General features: G+C 40.9%; 1 protein-coding gene across 4 annotated transcripts in view; it reads left to right on the top strand.

The window, feature by feature from the left end:
* The window catches only part of myo3b (myosin IIIB), a 65607-nt gene that overhangs the window by 24877 nt on the left and 14846 nt on the right, over nucleotides 1-25884 (top strand). For 2 of the 4 annotated variants that reach the window (XM_023403528.2, XM_087173251.1), the window contains 15 exons: nucleotides 180-390; nucleotides 1198-1345; nucleotides 2531-2684; nucleotides 2856-2944; nucleotides 3379-3508; nucleotides 10915-10994; nucleotides 11820-11840; nucleotides 13030-13107; nucleotides 14733-14938; nucleotides 17077-17188; nucleotides 17331-17493; nucleotides 17951-18031; nucleotides 19487-19583; nucleotides 21067-21121; nucleotides 22021-22144. In XM_023403528.2, the coding sequence (XP_023259296.2) occupies nucleotides 180-390; nucleotides 1198-1345; nucleotides 2531-2684; nucleotides 2856-2944; nucleotides 3379-3508; nucleotides 10915-10994; nucleotides 11820-11840; nucleotides 13030-13107; nucleotides 14733-14938; nucleotides 17077-17188; nucleotides 17331-17493; nucleotides 17951-18031; nucleotides 19487-19583; nucleotides 21067-21121; nucleotides 22021-22144 (1749 nt within the window). The remainder of the gene's footprint in view (nucleotides 1-179; nucleotides 391-1197; nucleotides 1346-2530; nucleotides 2685-2855; nucleotides 2945-3378; nucleotides 3509-10914; nucleotides 10995-11819; nucleotides 11841-13029; nucleotides 13108-14732; nucleotides 14939-17076; nucleotides 17189-17330; nucleotides 17494-17950; nucleotides 18032-19486; nucleotides 19584-21066; nucleotides 21122-22020; nucleotides 22145-25884) is intronic. The other 2 variants (XR_015437083.1, XM_087173252.1) reach the window with 2 other exon arrangements.

Here is a 25884-nt window from a genome sequence, read left to right as displayed (position 1 = left end):
TTATGCAAGTGAAACCGTAATGTATCCAAAAGCACAGAATTCCTTTTCATTTACATAGAAATGCTAAGAAGCAAATGCATCGACCGTGAAAGAAACCTGCAGCTGATTTCTATGCTAATGATTAAAGCAGATGAGCTCTTCATTATCAAACTGATCGACTCTCTCTTCTGTTTTCTCAGCTGCTTCTCTCCTCAGCATTGGCCCTGAAGAGCTCCAGGAGGCGCTGACCTCTCAGTGTGTGGTCACCAGAGGTGAGACCATCATCCGCACCAACACTGTGGACAAAGCCGTCGACGTCCGAGACGCCATGTCCAAGGCCTTGTACGGACGCCTCTTCAGCTGGATAGTCAACCGCATCAACTCCTTGCTGCAGCCTGACATGAATATCTGGTGAGTGTGTGCAGGAGTGATGAACATCTGTCCAGACGTCCACTGTTGCTCTCTTTTTTTCTTCTTCTATGTCTCAAGCGATCGTGCAGAGTTTCGGCCAAGCTCAGATGACCTTTATGGAAGTCTGTAGAGGTAGATACAAACATGCAGAGGAGAATATCAATGGGCAAGCACAAGACAAGCAAAAGGAGAGCAAAAAAAGTTTTAATAAATTTTTGATACTGAGTTGCGTGCAGAGAAAATAATGTTCAGATGATTAAACAGACTTCAGAGAGACTGCAAAGAGGCTGTTCATTGATCCAAAAGAATTCCTTTATAAATATGGGCGTCAACTGTCAAGGAGTCGTCTCTGAGATGCACAAAAGCCAGAGTTCCTGTCTGCGTTCCAGTCATCTTTGCCATTTCCTTATTGCCATTAATAACCCGTAGCACAGGCTAAAGGTGACCTCTGCATACAGCGGTTAATGACCGATCATGAAAAGTAGCAGCTCCAAGCACTGAATATAAAATGCCCTGTGTTAAGTCCTCATGCTGTGTTGTAGGAATGTGTATTGTTTGTGCAGATTTTGAAAATGACTCAAGGTTAAATCAATACACACTGAAATAAAAACCATTTAAGAAGCTCAGACCTTTTGAAAGATGATGTTTATAATTTCTCATCCGACTACACCATCCAGACCAGACTCTATATTTGGGTTGAACTTGGATTATCATAAAAGTTTTATCAATTAATATGACTGCTGGGGATTTGCTTGTTCCGTTACATAGAAGAATTAAGTTTGTTTGTCCCCTTTTTCTCCTTTGAAGTGCCGCAGAGAGCAGCATGAATGTGGGAATCCTGGACATCTTTGGATTTGAGAATTTCAAAAAGAATTCTTTTGAACAATTGTGCATCAACATTGCAAACGAGCAGATCCAGTTTTACTTCAACCAGCACATATTTGCCCTCGAACAGGTGAGTTTGATGTACAGAAAGAGGTCATTAATAATATGATCGTGCTAGTTTATCATGCTTAAGATGCCATTGTAATATTCAACACACGTTCCACAGCAACAAAATTTATTGAGCAAAACAACACAGTGTTATGGAAATCAGTCATTTTAGTATTATTTGTGTGTTTTTTACATTTATCAGGGCAGAGACAACTCTTAAGATGAACATTTTGCTTGTAGCCAGGCTGTGATGTGTAAAGGATTGTTTATACTGTTGTGCACCACCAAATTACTCTCTTAATTGATTTAATGAAGTTGTTTACCCTGAAGTGCAAGAAGTCTTTATTTTCCTTGATGGAAATGAATAGACATTAATCAAGAACCATTTTGCCATAATGCCTTTTAGTCTGTGTTAACTCCGCAACAGTCTTTCTAAAAGGAAAAAAGGGGCATATATTTATATATCGTTATATATCGTTTCATTACATGAAAACTCAATGAGCTTTATGTTAAAATACAAACAACAACAACTGCCGAGAAGACTCACCTAAGAAATACTAACAAAATCTGCTCATTCATTTACATTTTGCAGCACTCTACTCTCTACTCTAGAACTGTTTTTGAAAGCAACACTTGCCCCTTAACAAATTAATTACAGCAGTGATCAGTAAAAATAAGGCCTCAAGCTCATGGAAAAGTTTCCCTTCTACAAAGAAGTGCCCCTGATGTAGGGCTGGTGCTCAGTGGAAAAGGATTTTTATTTGGTTTGGATGTCTTCAGTCTCGCTGTACACAGAAACTGATTATTCTGAGTTAATGACTTAAACATGAGGATGGTTTAGATCCATTGGTTCCACTTTATTAGTAAAATATATATTTAAACCAACTTTTTGATCTGAAATTAAATAGATGCAATAATATGATATGACTCTGGGTTATTTGCAAATTGAAATAAATTATGAATAAGTAAGTGACTCTATTTGTTAGTTCAGCGCTGTTCTGTTTTATGCATTCAGTAAAAGACTCTATTATGCTGTAAACTTCAGCCATAGACACACACAGTCCATCGCAGCTGTTTGGTTTTGTTGATGAGAAACTTTTTTTTTTTTCTCCACACAAGCACAAATCATATTTAGCCGAGATTGTTTAATTAGGTCATTTACAGAAATCATTAACTAGATTGTTCTACATTCACTGGTTTTAATTAGATGGAGTACCAGAGCGAGGGAGTGGATGCCAGCCTGGTGGAGTACGAGGACAACAGGCCCATCCTGGACATGTTCCTACAGAAGCCCATGGGCCTGTTGTCCCTGCTGGACGAGGAGAGCCGCTTCCCTCAGGCCACTGAACAGACCTTAGTGGGTAAGACTGGAACTACCTGCCAAATACTTGGACATTAAACAAACAAAAATCTTGACAACAGAATTTAATAAGAGGTTAGAGGTCAGTATCTTCTTTGAATGTTGTTCCATCTCTTTCCAAGTATAATGGGTCTTTTTGTATTGTTTCTTTCTTTTCTTTTCTTGTTTACAGATAAGTTTGAGGACAATCTGCGCTGCAAATATTTCTGGATACCAAAACGTGTGGAGCTTTGTTTTGGAATTCAGCATTATGCAGGAAAGGTATCAAATTACTTTATGGATCTATGCAAAAGATAATATATTGACTCAATTGTTGGCATGATAAGAGTTTGGGTTTAGCAGTGTATTAACAGTAGTTCAAACTTTAATAAGTCTGTGACAAATGACACTTGTGGTCACAAGGAACAGATGTCAGTCTCCTCATTTCTTTCTATATAGTTCAAAACTTTGCAAACATAGTTAACTCTATTAAGGCGGTGCATTTGATTTTATGGATCCATGGTTTTAAGTCCATTTAGTTTTTTCTAGAAACTGAATAAATTCGAATTTGAATCAACTCGCTTAATTCAACAATGCTACTGATCAATTTTCACTCACAATACGATCATTTCGTGTTCTATAGTATTATTTAAATTAATAATTTGTCACATTTGTTTTCCATGTGTTCCATGCATGTCTTATTTCTTCCTCAACAGGTTATGTACAATGTGAATGGATTTTTGGAGAAAAACAGAGACACACTTCCTGCTGACATCGTTGTGGTGCTGAGAACATCAGAGAACAAACTTCTGCAGCAGCTGTTTTCCAGCCCCTTAACTAAAACAGGTATGCTTCTATAGGCGTCATTAAAGAAACATAGCAGTTTAAAATATCTCAAGCCCTGACACTAACAGGAGCATTATTCTCCTGCTTACCACAATGGAACTGGAAAGGGAAAGTTTTCTTTGAGACAAACTATTGTTAACAATGCCGGGTTCTGACTGTAGTACTCTGTGAATTGTGCTGGTGTCTACTGCTTCCATAAACGCTCAGGTAAGTGGGCTTCTTAAAGACGCGGCTCCCAGGCATCTCCTGGTCCCCCTTCATTTCAAGCCTCTGTGTGCCGTGCTTGGATAAATCTGCAGTCTCCATTATCTCTTGAGAGGCTCAGCTCTCTGCACGGCGCTCTGTTTTTATTTTCACTAAGCTGTCCCTCTTGGTTTCCCACTGCTGAATGCTATCTACAGATTGTGGGTGCAGTGGGATATTTTTATGATAAGGTTTCTAAATACCCGGGGGATGAAGAAACAGTATTTAGAGAACACAAAAGCAACTCTTCCCACCTCTTTTCTGTTGGTTAAATGAAGGTAGTAATGTGCTCGTCATTAGCCGCGGCTGAGGCCTCCTGGTCACTTGACTTAGCTGAAATGCTAATAGATGTGTTAAATTATCAGATTCCCACTTCCTTCTTTATTTCAGCTAAGCCACATTATGTGATTCACTTCCTTTTTAGGGACCTGTAAATGCCTGCTTTCACTCCCAGTGGCATTAAAAGGAGCTTCAATTCACAAAAGGCACCTTAGCTGAGACTCCAGTAGAAATCTGTGTGATGTGTCTGTAAACTTCAATTGCAGGTTGTGCACAAGGGAGCCTTCAGCCACTTCTTTCTGCAATTAACAGCTTCAGAGGAGTACACTCCATAAAAACAAATTCAGTGAACACTTAATTTCAGTGCACAAAGGCACTGAACAGAAGCTAAGATGTGCTATAATGTTTATTGCTGCTGACACAATGTCATTTAGGTCTAAAAGCTTCTTTATTTCCTTTTGTTCCACTGCACTTTTGTCTGTCCTGCCACTCAGGCTGGTGGATCGAGTTAATGTGATGATTTATCAGAGAAACAAACTGTTCCTGTGTCGTGCAGTTTTAACCTTTTTATCCTTAAAAGCTTTGCCCATGCTCACAGTCAGTGTATAGATTATTTTGCAAGTTCATTTAGAGCAAGTTTGTCTGCAATACTTGTGCCTGTTATTTCTTTGGAGTTGGAGGTCCAATTTTCTTATTGCAGTTTTGTGAAACTGTAGATCATCTCATGAGATAAAAGCTATGAAACACTCCAGCTCCAGCTTATCATTCTGGAAAAGATGGAGCGTCGTTTACAGTGAGATAGAGTATAGCATAAGAAAAATTATAAATCTATTCTTCAGGGTAAAATTTGTGGGGGGATTTAATTTGCATTTTAGTTCACATTATAGATTCACTGTTATCTGTGAAATTACCATTATCTGGGGGGATCTGATGGAAATCTGTTTTGCACCAGGGTGGTTTCGCACTCTGGGTCTCCTCCTCACAGTGTCACCACTAGGGGACACCCTTGTAGACCTGCAGCCTGACACTGTGATGGCAGTAAAATAATGGATCTGGGTTGTCAAACTACACACACACATGCACTGGATGTTAATATTTGTGCTGGGACACGTATCAAAACCCAGGAAAGTAGACACAACCCCTCTAAACCAGATCGTTTTTCTTTATATTTTGTTTAAAACAGGCACACAGTCCACATTTATGTAATAGTTTACAAGACCCACTATCTGCTTTTTTCTCCACACATCAGATTGAGCATTTGAGCGTCTGGGTAACGATGCAGTTCATGTTTGGAGAACAGTAGGAAACTAGGAAGGCCCCAGAAAGTAAAAAGCTCCCAGGCGGTGAATAGTGAGGCCACTTGAGCCCTGCAGAATGTGGGTCCTTGAGGCTTGGACATGTGGTGGTGTTTTGTCAGAGGAAATGGGATGTATTTGCATGGACAAATTCCTCAGAGCCAGGGCCTTTCCCAGATCAGGGGGATCACAGTGTTTGAATTGGCTGGGTTCAGTCAGGCCTACCAGGGCCTGGGCAGCCTGTGGTCATATGTATGTATGGGTCTGGGTCTCTGAGTGCTGTGTGTGTGTGTGTGTGTGTGTGTGTGTGTGTGTGTGTGTGCGCGTGTGTCTCTGTGTGTCTGTGTGTGTCTGTGTCTGTGTGTGTCTGTGTGTGTCTGTGTGTAGCCTCAGGGCTGCCTGGCCCTGCTGCTTGTAGCACAGCACATCTGCACATGCACACTGTACCTCAAGACTGCCAGTCCTTTGTGAGAGCACAATGGAAATGGAGTGATGTGCTTCCCTTTGAAATGTTAAAGTTCACAGGGAGTAGAGTATAAAGACATATATTTCCTTGCATTTTTCTTGCATATTGAAATGTAACATTTATCTTTGCCAGGGTTTTAACACTTTATAATGTATGCTGTTGAGCGAGACCTGCACTATGTTGATGTAATTCATTATTTTGAATTATTAGTAAGCAAGCCAGCTGAGAATTTGAAATATTAAACTTATATTTAGAGCTGTATGTCCTGGTGGCCTGTATCGTTTTGTCCGGGACCAGCGATAATATAGCAAGCAGGAATGAGTTGATCAACCTCAGATGCAACTCTTACGCCTGAGCCACACCACTTACCTCACCTGTGTGTGATGGCTACCTTGCTGAACGACTGTGGTTTGCAGGCATGTGTGTGTCCACACTGCCAGCTGCTGCGGCCTTGCCCCTGCCAGCTCTGCCTTCTACACTGACTTTCCCTTTGATAATGGCCATCAACAACAGAATATTTGATATCATCTCATTATCCAAAAAGTGAATAGTTGTAACCAGAAAGCAGTCACATGGTCTTTGTTTTCCCTCGCTGAGAGAGAGAGAGAAAAACAAAAAACTACTGCCCTTCTCCTAAAATTCTGTTAACTTATTGATATAATATAATCATAGCCTACATTGGGTTTTTGCTATTTCTATATAGAACACAAAGCCTCCAAATTCTCCTTTAATAACATACAATTGCTAAAATGGTTTAAAAACTATATTTATATCTGAATATATTTATTTATGTTTGTCAGTCCTAAATGTTTGTATTTTGTTTAATTTTCTTCCCAGATGAACACAGTGACCAAATTCATAACAAGTCTGGTAGCCCCTTACATCAGCAAATAGGTCTGGCATGATCAGGGTGGCATGGGATGAAGTCAAATTCAGTCCATCCCCGACCTAGCACATGGCATCTCCTCTTATTTTACCAAGAAGATCACTTTCAGAGTGGCTTTCATTTCACATCTTAACAGCTGCCTCTGAAAAAATGTTATCAGGCTGAAAATCCTGAAATTGTATGTATCTATGCTGTTCTTGTGATACTTTTCAACCAATGCTTTGACAAGCCCCTCTAAAGCCATATAAAAGCAGACAACCATGACATTGATACGTCTCATTAAGAAAACTGAATGTTATGAATTGGTGACTGAATGTGGGTTTCTACTGTATATTTGTCTGCACTGGTGGAAAACTGTACTTCAGTGCAAATGTGAGGTACTTGGACTTGATTATATAATATTGGACTTTTTACCCCCCTACATTTATCTGACTTATTAACTTTGCGTTTATCATACAAAACGTGGTTAGATTTTAAGATATAATGCACCATATGTACGAGTTTGTCTTTACTTTTCTATCCAGGGCATATTTGATGTCGCTGTAGTGTTTATAATGCTGACCCACTGAATAAGCACAAACTCCTCTCAAAGTCAGCAAACTTAAGTCTCACATTTCTTGTGAGTGACAAGATTTCTGGCATATATTTCTATCTTCAGCAAAGTCTTGTTCATATTCTACAATTGCACAAGTGTCAGTGAAAAAAACAAGCTCATATGACTATATTCTCCTGTAGGAAATCCAAGGTTATAAGGTCAAGCTCATCATGTGTGTCAAACAATTTACATATTTGGTTTTACATCTTCACATGAAGCCACAGTTGCCATTCTCCCGTCCTCTGCATCTCACTCCGTCTCCCTTCATGTTAGGAGATGCTCCTGTGTAGAAATGACAGGCTTCTCCCAGAGATATGACACATTCGGCTCTTTGTTCTCTCCCAGCAAAAGCCTTTTTCATCCCAGTGGGCAGATACCACAGTCTTTCACCAGACTTCCACACACTTTTGCTACCAAGATAGACACTCACCAAGTAATACTTTTGTTCATTTTTGCTCCTAATCGTGGTATTGGAGAATTTTTTGAGTCAGCAGTGGGATTTTTGATGGCCCCGCACATCAATAGCGAGGAGTCGGTTCTCCTAAGTCACATGGTACAACATCCTTTGATAAATGCAACACTGTGTTGTGTCACTAAAAGCCAATTACACCATGCTTTTTATGATTGATCTGCTCTGACAGTAGTGGATGGCATTTAAATCAACAGCCCCCGGAGCCATCTCTAGGCATAAACGGTGGTGGTTATGGAGGGTGGGGAGGGTGGCGGGGGGTTATGGGTGCTTTAATCTCATTTGCTTGGTTGCTGAGTTGAGTTTCTAGATCACATGTTTTCAAAAAGAGAGCGGGAGAGCGGCGGAGATATCCAGCAAGCCTCTGCTCACTCAGCTTGGGAAGGCTGCTCTCTCTTACAACTTTGATTGTCCCCCGTGTCGACAGCTCGATCCACAGCTTCTGAAGTACAAGGCGCACACTGGCACTCATAAAAGCGTGTAGGGAGGTGTCATATTGAACGCGGGATTGCTTTTTAATCCCAAGCACATTGACTATTCTTGTCAATAGAACCCCAATACAACTGCCAGCTTGAGCTTTTTTTTTTTCCTACAGGATTCTTGCTGGGCTTAATTTTCAAAGTGAACGCACAGATGCCAAGGAAGGCTTTTTCTCTTTCTGCCCCCCCCTCCACCATCACTACACACACACACACACACACACACACACACACACACACACACACACAGCGCTGCCTCTCTCTGTGTTTGTCCTGGAAGTCCATGCCAAGAGCAACATGCATGAAGCAGAAACGATCAGTGGGACGCTCCTCCACCGCCTGTTTCTCAAGACTGAATGACCTGATGGGAAATATTCCCCTCACCTGCTCTCCTCCTTTAGTTATTAACATTTTACATTAAAACTCCTCTTTCATCTCATTTTATTTTCATCATTTGACAGCACTGACAAAAATAAGAACTGCCGCTCGCAGTAACAAAAAACATATGTGACCTTTTTCTTTAACTGAATCTACTGTCAAAGAACAAATCTTCCCTTTTCTTGCTTGTCTCGGTGCTTGAATAATTATTATCCACATCATTAGACAAGTTCCCCACTGTATCTAAATTAGATGGTCTTCTTTCAGGCCGGACATCACAGGTGTTCCCTTGGTTTCATGTCTCAGGAGGCGGAAATCTTTGAGGATACTGACTATTAACCCATGCTCTAATCATCTAGTCAGGAGGGGATATGAAACCCGCCAGAAGAATGAATTAATACGACCCACTAAGGAATACACGAAGAAAGCAGTGAGTGTCCATTTGCAAGGCTTAGGTACAACTGTCATAGTTTCTCTCATCGCGGCGCAGCCCCTTCATCTCCCCTTGATGGTGTCATGGAAGTGAGAGGCGTGAAAGCACAGTGACACTCCACGAGCCCGTTCCACTCGCAGCCGCTAATTCATCATGACAAATGTGCTCAGATGATCTGGCCCAGCAGCACTAATGGGGAGAGGAGAGAGCGCACTTCATTTGCACAAGACCCACTCCAATTAATCCATCCAGCTTTACTCTGGGCTAATTGGAGCGGGGCCCTCCCTGCCTGTGTGCTGGTAATATACCCGACACAGTTTAACGGCTCCTGTTCTCAAAGATCATACTTTTTTTGTGCGTGTTTCTTTGTGTAGATTGTGCCGAAGGGCCGTTAGAGGTTGTAAAATCTGTCCCCGTGATGCTAAACATAAGGCTCTCTTACAAACGTGTTTATAATGAGCAGTTAACTGATCACATTTCCACATTACCATATTTTACACTTTCCTTTCTGCTATTTTTAGGTTCCAATTCTCAACCTGTGGTTACTTTTTCAAGCACATCAACAAATAAACAAGTGCACATTTTGCACAGTATCTAGAATTTAGTTTGTTTGCCAAATGCAAAAATGTATTAATAACGGAATAAGTGAGTAGATAAATAAATAAAAATTAGTAGATAACTGTGAAATACTAAAAGCAGCATCACTACTAGCTTAAAAGACTCTTTTGAAGTGCTCTCACATCGTATGTTTTGGGTTGTTTTGACTACAGCAGAGTGTGTGTGTGCGTGGGCGTGCGTGTGCGCGTGAGCGTGCGTGTGTGTGTGAGTGTGTGTGTCCCATGAGACACCACATTGCTTCAGCTCACTGCAAAACCTTTGGCACAAATAGGACATTCTTTGTCTAAAGTTAGAAGTGGTCTAGCTGGTAATTAATCCATCATAAATTGATTTTGATCTCTCTAGTGTTTGATTGATGCTTCTAATACACACTTGATAGTGCAGAGTCCTCTGAGAAAGGCAGGCGCTGATCCAGTGTTTAAGCGTGGCCCGCTGTCAGACCATGTCCTTAACAACTGACGTGAGTCTTGAAATTATATAGGAGACGCCGACTACATATTTGCATTTTAGAAGTTCGCCTGTGTGCGGTTGAAAATCTAGAACAATTGTTGGCCTGTCACTTCAGCTTTATCTTAAAAAACTTACAAAGGTTTTCCTCCTTGCCATACACGGCTGCTTGGGTAATGCTGCCTCCTGTGTCTGCAGACATATTTTTCTAAAGGTGTGTGTGGCACATCTGTGCAGCTATTGTTTATTCATGGAGTAAACCCTTTGAAATGTGTTAAGATACTTCCCACTCATTATAAAAATCCTGCCACCCATGGATTAGGACTTTGATGTCACCAATCCTGCTTCAAAGGCGTCTTTCACTGCTATTAATCACAGTTTAGCCTCTGAAGATATAGCCAGAGAAAACATTTGGACATCTTGTGCAGAAACTTTGAAATGTTCAGACTGTCTTGCATATGCTATGTTCATATCCTTTCCGCTGTGTGTGGGGCTGTTGGACTGCTGTGCACGCAGCTGCACTCCTGAGTCCATGGGATTCAGCTCAGATTTAGGCTCTTTCTGAACTGTCTTTTAAACTGCGCTGCAGCATGAACACAACTGTTAATACAGTACTGTAGTTTAGTGAAGTTGTTCACCCTGTTTGCTTTTTGTCTTATGTATGTTGACAAAAGGTATCACCTCAAAGTGTTTAGATGGTTCACTTTTAATAATAATTGCTTTATTTCATACAGCAGCTCAAACCTTTTCCAAGCTTTAAACAAGTCCTTATGTTACTACTTATGAATATCTTATGGTTGTGGTTTTGTGTTAAACAGGAAATCTGGCGACGTCCAGGGCCAGGGTCACCGCAGCCTCCAGATCTCTGCCACCGCAGCTCGGGTCAGGACGCACCAAGGTGAGGCTTGTGCTCCTGTAGCACAAATCATCACATCTGAGAGCATATTGTTTTTTATTTGTTGCTCACAGGCATCGCACCATAAGAAACCCAGTAAAAACCTGTGCTGTGAAGCATAGCCACATTAATTGACTACCCTGTTATGTTTGCTGCCTTGCTTGTGGTGATGCAGCATCGCCATCTGGCATTTGGTGTCTACGACATAAAAGTAGTTTCTCAGACTTACAAACTTGTTGTTTGTAATGAGCAGCAAAGTATTATAAAATTTAAGGTTTAATTTTTGTAGATTCTCCAAAATCACAAAAGCACATCCACATGCTTTAGTAAGAGGCCATGATAGTTTTATTGGCATAATATTCCACAATAATTCTTCATGTAGCAACTCTTAAAGGAGCATTTTGAAAATGTCTGCACACAATAGTGTCTGTTAATCATGTTCATACTGACATTCTTCATGCAGAGATTCTTTGAGTACCTTTTTATAGTGTCACACACACTACTCTGTATTTTAGGAGCATCAGTTGCCCAAAAAGTCTCTTTAATAGCAGGGACTCTTTCACCTCTGGACACACACTTCATTTCACCATGTCTGTCTATGTTTTACATTATTTAAGGGGAAGCATTTGGTCATATCATAATGTCTGTAAGATGTAATTATGGAAGTGAGGTGTATTTGTCCATTGTTGAATTACTTGATCTGTGTGAAGGAAAAAAGAGATCACATTATGATTTATAGTGCAAAACCCCTTAAAGATGAATCTCAGCTTCTTTACTTCTTGTCTATCCCTTTCTCTCTTCCTTTATTTCCATGTGCCGTACTCAAAGTCTCCCAAATACCTATTGAAGGTAAGACTTCTGTTAAAAATTGTAAAAGTTTCTCAATCTAAATATACTTTCTCTAAATCACAGACCTGTTTCAAATTACAAGCAGTCTCTGAAAGTACATGATATGAACTGAACATCATCATAATCCAAACTGAAACTTTAACTACGTTTCACTAACTCTGAATCATGTGCAGCTTCACTCTTGTAACATCAATCACAGTCTGTTTTTGGAAAAATGTAAATCATTTCTTTTGAACTATTTTTTCACACAGCCACAATTCTGCGTTATTAATGTAAACAAAGGCTCTGTGATGTATCTTTTTAGAGTATAGAAATACTTAATATGAGACACAAACACTGGCCATAATTTTGGGGAAAAAATAACAGTGGCAAAACAGTTCTACTTTGTTGAACTACTCAGTTATTCTTGAACAAGAAAGGACGTCTGCATAACAAGTCAGAGTGATTGATGTAATATGTATGCCGTCATGTTCTCAATCAGAGCTGGGGAGAAGTTGACAGAAAGTGACGCTTATAAAAAGTTACCAGTACGACCAGATTAAAGTAGTGTGGCGGTTGTTAGGAGAGTGGAAGTGAGTCCCAGATAAGGGTTTGTACTTCTGTATGGTCTGCTTTCAGAATAGCAAAGTGTCAAAGCATCCAATTCCTCTGTTCATGTAACTCAGAATGTTTGACGTACCTTTCTTTCTCCGTGCAAGGATGAAATAAAGTCTTAAGATATGCACTTTGCTACGTAGACTTACCATAAAATATCTATTGCATCATTAATTTTGATGAAGCCATGAATTGCGAAGGCCATTAAAAAGCTTATATTGTGTCCTCGTTAATCTGTCGTCGTCAGGATGACTGTCTGCTTGGTGACGGCTAGTCTCATTACTCAGAATGCTCTGCAATCTTTCCATGCCCCACAGCAGTGCAGAACTATTCTCCAGATTGTTAGCTATAAGTGTTTATGGGGCTGTGTTATACAGACGGCACAGTTAGTACAGCTGTGTGTTCCCAACTGGCCCATTTAGAAGAAGGAGACCTGCTGTAATAATACCTTTATCTCTACAGAGCCCACTGAGGACATCAGGTTGCAAATAAATGGCATCTCATTTGAATCTGCTGTATTTTCAGTGATACTCCCTGAGCCTGAGTCTGGCCTGTTTGTCAATGCAGGTTGTTCAGTGTGAATGTTTGTGTTCAGGTGGACACCATGGAGATGATGCGTCACCCAGATGAAACCACCAACATGAGGAGACAGACTGTGGCCTCCTATTTCCGTGTAGGTGTTTTCCCTTTCATGCTACTAGCAACTATCTCACAGCAAGCAACCATTTTAACATATCTTAAAATCTTATTTTGAATTGACACAAGCAAATGAACTGTAACGCAATTTTATTCAAGTTTGGTACATGCACTAATATCAACAAATGGCTTCTTTTAGGAACACTCTTGTTACACTCTGTGCTAAAAAACTCTATTATTCGTTTCGGTTAAATAGTGTCAGTATTGGCAAATTTCCATTAGATAAATTTTAAGTGTAAAATTTAGCGTCCTGCCAATATGTTTTACTTGATGTACCACAAATGAAGTCAAGTCTTCACACAATCTCTCTTGCCTCTGCCTGCAAACTGTGTGCAGACGTTTTCTAAGAATGAAAATGCTTCGAACGCACGTTGAATCTAAGAAAAATTGTGACTTTTGGCAGCTACTGTAAACTGTTTCGAAGCTGCAAACTATCTTGTTTGTAGCTCATACAAATTTCATTAACATTAAGCTGCTGTACCTCCTTGAGCAACTGTAATGCCTGATAAGAAAAATGCATGTCAAAGCAGAGCCAGTGATACTAGAAAATCCACTGTACTACTCAATCAATGGAAACAGAAATCATTTTTACCTCATTAATCATTCCCTCCAGACATTTTAGATTAGAATTTCAGATATTCTGAAAACTCACAATAAATTGAGCATAATCTAAATTTCTACACAATTAATTCTGTCAATAGAGCAATGCAATTTCTACCTCTTACTTAACAATAAAACTGGGCTTACATACTGATAATTATTATTTTTTGGATTATTTGTTAATTTGCTGTTAATGAAACTCAAAACTCCCTGTAGACATTCCACAATAAAAGATTTGCATGGAGAGAAGTGGTTATTCATCCAGAGCCATTGTAGGGCTTTGAATGCGAAAGACACTCAAGATGTGATAAGTTTGCATTTATTACAAACAGCAAAAACAGCAAGTTAACTCTGGAGGACAACAGAAAATAGGGAGACTTCTCACCAAATTATCATCAAAGATACTTTCTGGGCCTCCGTTTCTTTACTTGAACTTGCTGTCTGGTCAGCAACAAATGTCTGACGAAGTTGGTGACTAGCTGGTGAATAAGGAAGTTGGTGGAGAACAAACCAGAGCTAAAAAACAAAGAACGAAAAGTGGTCTTAACTTTATCAAGGAGTCAAAAACTCTTCTTCTTCCAAATGAATGATAATGTTGATCCATGTCTGCTGGAGGAGTAAATAAGCAATACTTTGCTAACATGTTTGCCATAACGACTTTATGTGGTGATAATGTGTTAAATGTGTTTATAGTTTGTTCTGCTGCCTCCTATTTGCAAAAAATCTGTTATTAACATTTGTTATGAGAATAAAAAAACTCTGCCCAATCCTGTTGGGTGTTGTTAATGCTGTCAATTACTATTCAGCTTAAACTCTGTTATCAAACACATCTACGTCGGGACAAAGTGCAAAGCAAGAGTGGATGCTCTTTGAAGTGCAAATCATCATAACTGAACTTACACCAACAGACTTTGATAATGTGAATTCATATGATAACTGCTCTCTGGTGTTCTCATCTTGCCTCTGCCCACTGTTTATTGTTGTCTCGTTGTGTTTCTGCAGTACTCCTTGATGGACCTGCTGTCTAAGATGGTGGTGGGTCAGCCGCACTTTGTTCGCTGCATCAAACCCAATGACGACAGGCAGGCCCTGCGCTTCTGCAAGGAGAGGGTGATGGTGCAGCTGCGCTACACGGGCATCCTGGAGACGGTGAACATCCGCCGGCAAGGCTACTCCCACCGCATCCTTTTCGAAGAGTTTGTCAAAAGGTAAGAGCAGCATTGAGATGGGCAGCACCTTCACTCTGCAGCACGCACACATACTGAGCGCTGACACAACCCTAGAGATAGTGCAGAACAAGTGAGCCATGCTCTGTATCACACAAAAACATGGGTTGGTTAATTAGATAGGGGTACAAGTTGAGCAGAGCAAGAGGCTGACTAATTGGCAGTCATTAGTGATAGTGCAAGACTAAATCCTACAGCTCTTTTAACTGGGTGTGGATACTACAGTCTGGAAAATATGGATGAAATTCAAACAGGGAGGAACTGTGATTATAAGGGGTGATGCATTTTAATGGATTTCCTTTTACTATTCATAAAGAGTTTGTTCTTTAACTCAGTGACCTGGAAAAGCTCAAGTGCAGTCTCCTTGTCCCATTGGTATACATTAGAACACAATTAAAACAAGATTTTATCATTAGGGGGACTTTATGTAAGGGTGTTGTTTTTGTTTTTAAAAATGTAGGACATGATCTGATAACTCCTAATAAGTGCTACACACTCCTGTTCAACTGTCCAACCCCAGATTTAAAAAGTATATACCTAAACATCATCTTAGAAAATGCACATACTTAGACGAATTTTCTGTGGGAAGATTCAAGGAAACTTATGTTTGATCAATTTTCCTTTGAAAAATATTCCAGCCACCTCTAATGTGCAGACTTTAAGATGATATAAAATTTAATTAACTTGTGCTTGTGGCCTGTAGGAGAAAAAAAAAAACTTTAAGATGGCTGGTTGGTCTCACTGCTTTAGGGAAACTTTAAAAATTTGTGTTTAATTTCGGTGAACTAAAACTTTGAATGACCACATGGTTTTTCCTCACATGTTCCACTTTTGCTTCCACTTTTAAAGAGTGATTACTGGAATTGCATCATTCCCCCCGACCTGATGATTTTATTGTTTTCTCAGCACCTCCTCTGCATGGAGTGTGTGAATGTGAGGGTGTATTAGCACTTCTGACTATATTTTAACCTTACTATTGAATCCATATCATCCCACCTGAGCCCGGTAGAAGTCGTACAGACAGACTCGAACGGCTAAACTGCACCTTTAGTGAAAACTGATTTAAATTTGTGCTCTCATATCAAAGGCTCGTCTGATGTTTCCAAGCAGTGCTTTGTATTTACCATCAAAGAAATAACAGGTATCAACAGGAATTAGAATGAAAGGCTGTAGACTGAGGCGGGGAAGGGAGTTCAAAGAAGTTTTTCTTCTTCTTGTTGTTCTTGTTTTTGACCAACACCAGAACACAAGAGATGAACCAGTAGTTTTGGAGCCTTGATGTCCCTGAGCAAACAGTTAGAGCCACTTTGTCCTATGCTGGTATTTTGTAAACTACAACAAGAGGATCAGTGGACGGATCCAGGCAATGTCAGCGATAAAACATGCAGTGGAGCTGATGCACACTGATAGGCCTGGGCTGATGGGCATCTTCTGTGGCTACTGAAATAAGAGACGATGATCCATTCAAAAGAGCTCCAACAATGGGCCTCTGTTGAGGACTCACGTCTCAGTCAGGCTCAATTTTACTTCTCAGACGGAGCAGCCTATTTTCCGACTGTAGCGCTTCTAATAACACTTTAAATAGTTGTGTGGAATAAGGTGTTATGAACTGCTGTCTCTTAATATTTACAGTTACTGAAGAGGAGTGATATGCTTGTCATTAATCCAATGAGCTACCAAAACTGAGGAATCTAATCAGATTTCTCTGAAACCATCTTTGGATTGTTTACTCAAACAATAATCCCTAATTTCACATTTACACTTACAATACAGAAGTAGAAGCAAAAGTAGTAGTAGAGTTTAAATTGAGAAATGTAAAGCAACAGTTTGACATTTTGGGAAATGGGCTCATTTGTTTTCTTGGCAATGAGTTGAGAAGATCACTGCCGCTCTCATGTCTGATTACATAAACAAGATACAAGTTGTTAAATAGTGATTCTATTTAAGTTGTGTATATATATATGTGTGTGTGTGTATGAATGTATATGTATAATCTCTGATGTTTAAAAGTTGAACTTTATTTCATGATATAATCAAAAAGTCTTGTTATAGCCTAAACCCAACTCTGTTACTCTGTTCTTGAAGTGCTATAACTATATAACTATATAATCCTCTCATAGATATTACTACCTTGCATTTCGGGCTCATCAGATGCCTGAGACCAGCAAGGAGAACGCTGTTGCCATACTGGAGCGGGCCAAACTAGAAGGCTGGGTGCTGGGGAAGACAAAGGTAATTTAATTACACCAGAAAAGTAACCTATAACATAAAAACCATGTACAGAAAACAGTCCATACTGTCCAATCCTGTGCATGGCAGTACAAAGACCTATTCTATGATATTGGGATATTCTAACCTGATCTAATCATGTCAGGTTTTTCTGAGGTACTACCATGTGGAGCAGCTAAACCTGCTGCTGAGAGAGGTGATAGCTCGGGTGGTGGTGATGCAAGCTTACACTAAAGGCTGGCTGGGTGCCCGACGTTACCGAAAAGAGAGGGAGAAGAGAAACCGTGGCGCCATCATCATCCAGTCAGGTACACTGGTATTAATTAGACAGTAAACAGTGGAAAGGGATGATTCTAATTTAAGTCAAACATATACAAAAGAAGGATGAGTTCTGATGTATTTTCTATCCTGTAATGGTGAAACAGGTGCAAATTTGATGCGAGTCTGACTATTGGGTTTCTTAATGACTTCTAGTCTATTATGCACCGCCAATTCTTCATAAAAGAGATGAGCTTGATAACCACAGCTTGACCTATGAGGGTTAAGAGCAATGCTTCAGAGCAGACAATAAGACCTCAGAGAGTTCAAAGGGATCCATCCCTCTGCCACCTGGTTTAGCAGTGTTTTGAAGTGGGATCTTGTGTAGTATATGCAGTCTATTTTGTTTCACAGAGGTAGGTCAGCAATCTCTCTCTCTCTCTCTCTCTCTCTCTCTTTCACTCTCTCACATACACACACAAACATGCACACTGTCTCTTTCTCCAGCCTGGAGGGGCTTTGTTGCTCGGCAGAACCTCAAGCAAATAAAAAAGGAGCGGGAAGAGGCCGCTGTCCGCATACAGTCAGGTAAAGAAATGTTTATATTTTCTTCTGAAGTTCTTCATACATTCAAATGCAGACCTCTGGAATTTCTCATGTAGTCCAGTGTCCCGTGGAAATTCATGCCACTTTTTCATACACTTTCAAAAGGAAAAGGGATAAAGGCCTGAAAACCTTGCATCTTTGTGAAACACCTTTTTGATCTCAATGAGTGGCCTACGAAACAGTAATAATTAATTAATAATGCATAAAGAAAAGCTTTTGAAAGTTTGGGCAGCATTTGGTCCCCATGTTTCAGAAGAACAGTGCATACTGAGATCCTTTTTTCCTTTCATCTCTTTCCCAGTAAAGGCAAGAGAGGGGCTTATCCCTTCTGTTTCCTCACGACTTCCTCTCTCAAATTCCTGGCCTATTACACAGCTCTCACATACCAGAAACAAGATGCCTTTTTATACTGTCAACCTTTTCATCTGAAATGTAAATTAATTCTTACTCAGTGTGCCTTGACGAAGATCAAAGTGGGCACATTAACCTTCCTGGGTCCCCCCTCCACCCCCCACCCCCCCTCCTTGGAGCCTCTCACTGGAGGACAAGGGAGGGTGCCAAAAGGGGCAGGAGAGAGGAGGGCAGGGGGAGGAGATTTGGCATTGTTTCCCCTGGCTCCCCTAAGGGCTGCCCTCATCTGGCACATGGAGCATCTCAGTCGCCTGCACACCTTGTGTAAATGTCCTCCATTAAAACCCTTGTAAATAACGCTGCAGAATGGGTAAACATGGTTTTGGTGTGAGGAAAGCCTCTCTGTTGCCGCTGTCTTTCTCTTTAGAGAAGTGTGTTTGTGTGTGGCCGCTGGGGGTTTAGTGGGAGAGTGGGGGGGGGGGACCTGAACCTGACATAAGTGGGGCCTCAGCCCCCCGGCGGAGCACTCCAGCACATTCACATTGTGTGTTCTCTGCAGCTTATAGCCTTTGAGGTGGACTGCATTTGCATTCTGAAAATAAACAGATGCCTTTCAAATGTATGAGCCTGGTGGCTTCTCAGATCTCAGCGGGGCCTGGGGGACATGCTCACCATCGATCAGATTAGACCATGCAAAATAGAACCATGGCTCAACAATGTACTTGAGCTTTCTTTTCCTGCGCATATAATTTTACAAGAAAAACACAAAGCCCGTTGACGGAGTAAATCAGCAGGCTCCGTTTACCATCCATCTGAGCTCAGTATGTTTCAGTAATCACACAATGTTTTCCCACTGCTGCACTACACTCCTTATATGGATGCTAAACACATTTCACTTCCTCCCAGCAAATGCAGTGTTTTTAATACAAAGCTGTTTCAACGCTTTGATAAATTGTGTTAATTACAACAATTATACTTGATAACTGCCTCGGTGGACTATATGTATGTTGTTTTGATGGATTACAGAGGGAGCAAAATGATTTTCTGATCATGTGTGAGAATGTCTGACACACATATCCTGTGCAGTTTACAGGGGCCATCGGGTGCGTCGGGACCATGGACCCCAGAGGCACAGATGTCACCCTGAGGCTGGAGGAAAGACCACCAAGGAGGAGCATATGAGGTGAGCTTTGACACCTCATGCCCTTCAGAGTATTGAAAGAATATTTTCCTGTATGTTTGATTTGTTTCCAATTTTCTTCATTGTTTATTCTTATGGCACAGATGATAGTCTTCAAATGTGGCTGAAAATGAGACCACCATTAGAGACGACTTATTGAGCAAGAGGTCTCACATACCTGTCACTCATCTTTAGTCCTGCTGTTCCTTTTGCCCTGTAATGTACTGTTGTTTCAAGCAGAGGAGAAAGCTCCTCCCTGCGCACCACCTCTTTCAGTTTTATAAATGTAATAAATATCTTTCCACCAAGATAGCACACTTGTCTGACCACAAATGGGGTTGGGCGCTTCACTGGTCTCCAGATGTACGAGCAGAGGGCTTTGTGTTTATTCAGCATATGGGCAGGCCAGTCATTAAGAAAGTATGTGCTAAGCGGGAGCGCAGCCACTGACTAAACAGCAGCACACGTGGTGTTGATGGTGGCTTTTAGCGAAAAGCTTCACCACAACTCACACATATCAGTGATTACAAATTCCCTATTGTAAGGTTTGGGAGTACAAACTAAAAATGTATCTAAGAGGAGAGGTATTCCTGAATGATTCTGGGTATTATGACATTTTTTTTTAGTGTGCAGTGGCTCAAGCAAAGAACACAAGAAAATTAAAATGATGACTAAGTTGATAAGCATGTTCAGAATAAGGTTGGTTAAACCATCTTAAACCAGTTAACGCATATAAGAAATCACTCTTAAATCTTGGGTGACTTTTGGTCAACACTATGCATCTCTCTCCAGACACAAACTCCAAAATACTAGATTTACACATCTGAAAATGTTATGCTTGTTATATACTCAAACCAAGCAGAGCCTCATCAGGGATTTTTCTCTCCATGTTTACAATCATATTCCTTGGTGAGAAAAACTTCAAACCTCCACTTAACAATTCTGTTTAATCAGTGTTGGAATCTCTCCATATAGATTTATTTTGACATGATCTGGCCCATTTTCCTCCTGTAAGATCTATGTTCTCACCTACATGCTGTTCTTTTCCCTTTTGATATCCCTCCTCTCTGCCACGCATGAATTCTGTTTGCATCCAAACAGCAGAGCCTCCAGTTGCATCACCAAGTCCAAACTGGATTTTGTTTTTCTTGACTCGAAGCATGACTGCGACTCGCATTCAGCTTTGTGTTTGCAGATGTTGTTTCTTTACTGTTTGTTTGTTTTTGTTGTTGTTTTTTTTTTAAGTAATGCTGCAATGAGTGATCACACAGAAACATACCTCTGTCTCGCTCTGCAAATTGCATAATCATAAACCAGAGCTGTTTTTACCACTAAACAAGGAGACGAATACATATCATCCTCAGCTCTTCTAATGTAATACTGTCTGCACATTTTTACATCACTATGTAGTTACCAGATGTTTATAATGTGTGTCATTTTATGATATTTACAGTTATTGTACTTAAAATGTATCCTACTTTCACAGGTCTAACAGCCCAGAGAGCAAAGAGGCACATACAGATCACATACATAGAGGACATGTAAGTAACAGAATATCAATGAGCATTTTCTTATGCCTGACTTTAGCCGTGTATGTAAAATGCTGCTCCTCTACAAAGCAGCTTTAACCCAGATTATTCTTTGGGAATTTTTGAGTCCTTGAGACAAAAGAGTTCTCTTGCTCCAACCTCCATCTCAGCGGAGAAGACAGGGTGGTACGGGAACGAGAGAATCAAAAGGCTGGAAATTCACGGCTGAGAATAAATGCTCGCTCTTCCCTGAGGTGATTTGTCTTTGCGCTCCTCTTTCTACAGATGTTAGACCCCTTTTTTAGTAAAGACCTGAGGTTCTTTGGTAGCACTTTGATATCCTGCTCGGATTCAATATGTGAAATAGAAGAGCCACTCCGTGACTTGGAGCACATCACAGTCTTTGAAGTCTGATCCAATTTTTGCTGCTCACCATTTGATGTTGAAAGGATGAAATGAGGAAAATGTACAGTTTTGCCAGTAACTCTGCTGAGCATATGTAAGATTAAAAAAGCAAAATCCTTTGGAGGATGTACTTAGAAATGTTAAGCAGATTAATACTTTCCTATAGCTCTTTTATTCAAAGATAAAATTAAATATGAGAGGAAGTCTGTATGTGCTGTTTTTTAACCTCACAATTAAGTCTGTGTGGTGCTGTTTGCTAGGAGGTAGGGCTACTAAAGGGGGATATGCAATTGCATTAGCATTTGATTAACATTGCAAAGCACATTAATGGGTTTGAATTATATGAGTGCCAAATTGTAAATTGTAAATAAATGAATACAGCATCTACATGACTAAATTGAAAAAAAAAAAAAACACATTACAGGGCTTGCTTTAACTTGAGTCTATTTATCCAGTGCTTTCATTGACATTGCTCTTCTGGGTGTGTTTACGCCTCCTCTTTCAAGGTTGGCCCCGACAGCCGAGACAGACAAGTGAAAGACTTCAAGAGAGACAAAGGCAGAGCAGAAGACAGTGTAGCGAAGCCTTGCAGGGAGACAGCTAGACTGCGAGACATGCAGTGTAAACAAGGTAAGCCCAAGCACAGAGCTGGCGGGTGCAGGTAATTACACAAAGAGACAGCAGAAATCCCGCTTTAATGGATAAAGTGCCATTTTTAATGCGGGACCCCTTTCAACCTTTCATCCCAGCCAATCCTCTGCTGCCATTCTTTGTTGACAGCAGCAGGAGAGAAGCATTATGGGTGATCATTTCTGCGGTATTTTAATAACCCAGGTCAGCTCATCATAAACGTCTCATGGCAAGTGGGGGGGCTTTCGAAGTGGCACGAGCACTTCAAAGCTTTCATTCTCCTGCACGACGAGCCCTTCACTAAGGATCTCATCAATGACTCTAATAGACCTGCACAGTAACGGTGACAAGAAAATACACAAACCCTGATTTGTTGAACATATGTTTGGTTTGCTTTTTGCCCCAGGCGATGAATTACATTAATTCCTGCTGCCTGGAAGGCTGAGTGGGTGGCTGCACAGGGGGCCTCCGATTACGGCCGTCACCCAACCCACCACTAGGGTAGCCTGGGTAATGGGGGCCCGGCCCTTCATTAATGTTATTAGAGGGGTATGAGGTAAGAGATGGAGGTGGAATAGTGTTTAGCGGCACGGCTGAGAGATTACGGGGATTAGACATGATAATGTAACACAGACAGGGCTCTCTAGCGGGCCTGGGATTAGTGTCAGCACGCCACAGCAGGTCTGGGTTAGATAGCGGCTAATTCGGTAATGCTGCATACAGGTGACCCCTGCTCCCAGGCATCACTGCTGCTGAAGGGAGGCAGTGTTTGATGAATTTATAATGTCAGAGTGATTATACAGGGAAACGTTGCAGTCGATGCTGGAACGAGGGCATTTTGCTCAAATGTGTGTTTTGTCCTGTGTCACTGGAGCACAAACACAAAGGTTTGAAATTGAAACAGCTGAATGGCTTTCTTGTTTTTATTATTCCTTTGCTGCTTGAAATCCAGAGATGAATATGTAGGCTCTTCCATTTTATGTGTAAAAGACACATTCTTTTGCACATAGGATCCATTTCAGTTAAAAATGCGCCCAAATGTACATTATTTAATGGTTTAATTGCTGTATTACATTAAGAATAGCCACCACAATATATAATATATTGCTCAACTGTATCCCCTAATGCACAAGTTAAACTGAAGTGATGTCCACGTGCAGCCAATCTTTACAGGTTATGGCCCCAGTGTGGATATGAGTTATGAACAGTTTACCTTCTAAGATTGTTTAATTTAACTGATTTTTAGAGGCCTGACGTTAAACTATCTGATTTTGACAGGAAAAAGTAAAAATTTGAAAAAATAAACTTTTTTTCTTTTTTTTTCTTTTGTGTCCCTTTAATCATAAAGAGTAAAAGTATCCAGCCTAAAGTCATTTAAGTTTAGATTTAAAGGGAATTTCAATCTGTTTCCAGAAGCAATCAATTTGTTTCAAGTTTTTTCTACAACTTAAAAGTGTGTGTTTATAAAGAAAAAAAGAAGAAAGCATCAAGAATCGGGAAAAAAAATTACTTGATTTCACAAAAAAAGTGGAAATATTCTCAATACATTGCTAATTTTTTTTTTTTTACTTGTTTCAAGACCATTACAATGAAGTTCCCAGCGAAATTGGAAATGTTCTTCAGACCCTCAGATTTTCATGGGGGGTCCCAACCCCCAAGTTTGGAACCGGTGACCTTGTGTAGTGTAAGGCTTTTGTAGTTCAGGCGTATTGGTATCATTTATTGCAAGAAGTCAAATGCTGGGCCCTGGGCGCATTAATTCATACCTGACATCATATCTGACAGTTCAGTTATATAAACGTTCTGACAAAAAAAAATCCTCTTCTCCTTCCGCCATAGGCTTCACTAACTCTTTAGATATTTTGTGTGGGGAGCACACAGATTTTCAGGTATTCATCGCGCCCCTTTTCCTGCCTCGTTTATGTTCCAAGGTCTGCTTGTGGCTCTGACTTCTTTCAGGAAACCCTATTTGAATATGTTGAGGGAGGCCATGGTGGCTCAGGCACCCAGGGCACACTTTGATCCCTGCAGATCTGAGGGCTTTTTTTTTTTTTTTTTTTTCATCCCGAGATTGAGCGAGTCATGGAAGCCTTGCCCTGCCAGATGTTTGGAGACCAGGCTCCTTCCTGTGTCTCATCCTGCTGTCGCCTCTGGTGATCGCATCGGTTCTCTCGAGCTGGAGCTCGACCTGGAGTGTTTCAGGACACCAGTGGAGAAAAACAGAAAATTAGCCATGGAAATTGAATTACCCCACCCCTCCAGACTCTCACACACTCGCACACACTCCACACCCTGCTCCCATTAATGCCAAAACACCGGGGCGTGACCTGGAAGCTCTCAGTATGTTTGACGGACGTTGGGTCTTTACTAAGTGATTTAACAAAGCCTGGTGTTGCAAGTGAAGACATTAGAAGTTTTTTTCTTTAATGTATGACACAACGCAGAGCAGATCATTTGGAAAGACGTCTGTTTTACTACATATCTGACACCAGGCTAGGCAGCTATTCTCACTCTTTAGCCAAATTCCCGCAGTGCTGCATTTTATGGTGGGAAGAAAGCATTAAAGCACTTTGTACTCCAGGCGTTCTCAGATGTCTGTTGCACCAACCTTTTGATTTCCCCATGTTTTGTAAGTGAAAAAGTTACTCATACACAGTGTACTCGTGTAAGCTGCACACTCAAGACGATGGCACCTCTCGTCACCTGTCAGCCTGAATATTAATACAACATGTTTGGAAATGAGTCAGAGAGGCGTGTGCAGAAAGAAAGCCTTTGCTAGCAAGCAGCAGATATGATCAGAGTGCTGCTTATGCTCCTCAGCGTGGTAAACAGGATGGTGCCGAGGATCAGTCAGAGCTGACTTTATGGTTCATGAAAGCTGAGCTACTTATGTTAACAGGCTTTTTGAAGATTATAGTTGTGGTAAACATACATGTCAAGAGAGAGACAGTGATAAAGTGGAGCCACAACACAGAGACCAATTACCTCTGCGCCTTGGAAGATAGTTAACCTGGTCGTTTGAAGGGATGAGACGGGGAGAAGAAAGAAAAAAATAGTTGCAGTTTATGTTGACTTATTGGTTATAGTGATGTACCCTCAGTGCATAACATGGTACAGTCAATAAAAATTGATTTTGTTTGTCGCCTTGAGCTCTCTCTGTGCTTTACAGCCACAGCTGAGAGAGCTTATTGGAAACGTGGATGCTGTTTTACCCACGCTGAGGTCAAAACCACAACCACCAGTGCATCTCACTTTCTTCTCTCATTCCCTCCCTCAGCTCTTAAACGTCTTCCCGCATGTCATTCCACAAGGTCTGCAGCCACCAGGTGCTGCTCCGTGACCCACCACCACCAAAGCGGCGGCAGCAGCAGCATCACCGTATCAACATGCATCTGCCAGACAAATGATCCACCCTCTCCATGTTCGCTAGACAAATACTCTCCCTCCCTCTCGCTGTCTCTCAGCCTTTTGATTTATCTGTCTGTCTCCACATATCGCCGCGTCTCAACCGGATGCCTTCAGTTTTAGGCAAATTACAGGCTCGACGTAGCGGCAGCAGAGATTTGGAAGGGATAGGAAAGACTCAACTTAACGGAAGGAGTTGCCTCTGTCTGACGCTACCTACGTAATCCTCTTAATGTCAGTGGGAGTAGTTAACAGGATGTACTTCCAAACTACTCATCATCACAATTCCAACAGAATAATCTCCTCAGACGTAAAATCAAGGTGGAAAATGATAC

The sequence above is a fragment of the Seriola lalandi genome, unplaced genomic scaffold (genome assembly GCF_002814215.2).
Source record: "Seriola lalandi dorsalis isolate HSWRI2012SDOR001 ecotype SW California unplaced genomic scaffold, Sedor1 jcf7180002054140, whole genome shotgun sequence".
NCBI classification, from domain to species: Eukaryota; Metazoa; Chordata; class Actinopteri; order Carangiformes; family Carangidae; genus Seriola; species Seriola lalandi.
The sequence above is the reverse complement of the archived record's forward strand: the minus strand, read 5'-3'. Positions and strand labels throughout refer to the sequence as shown.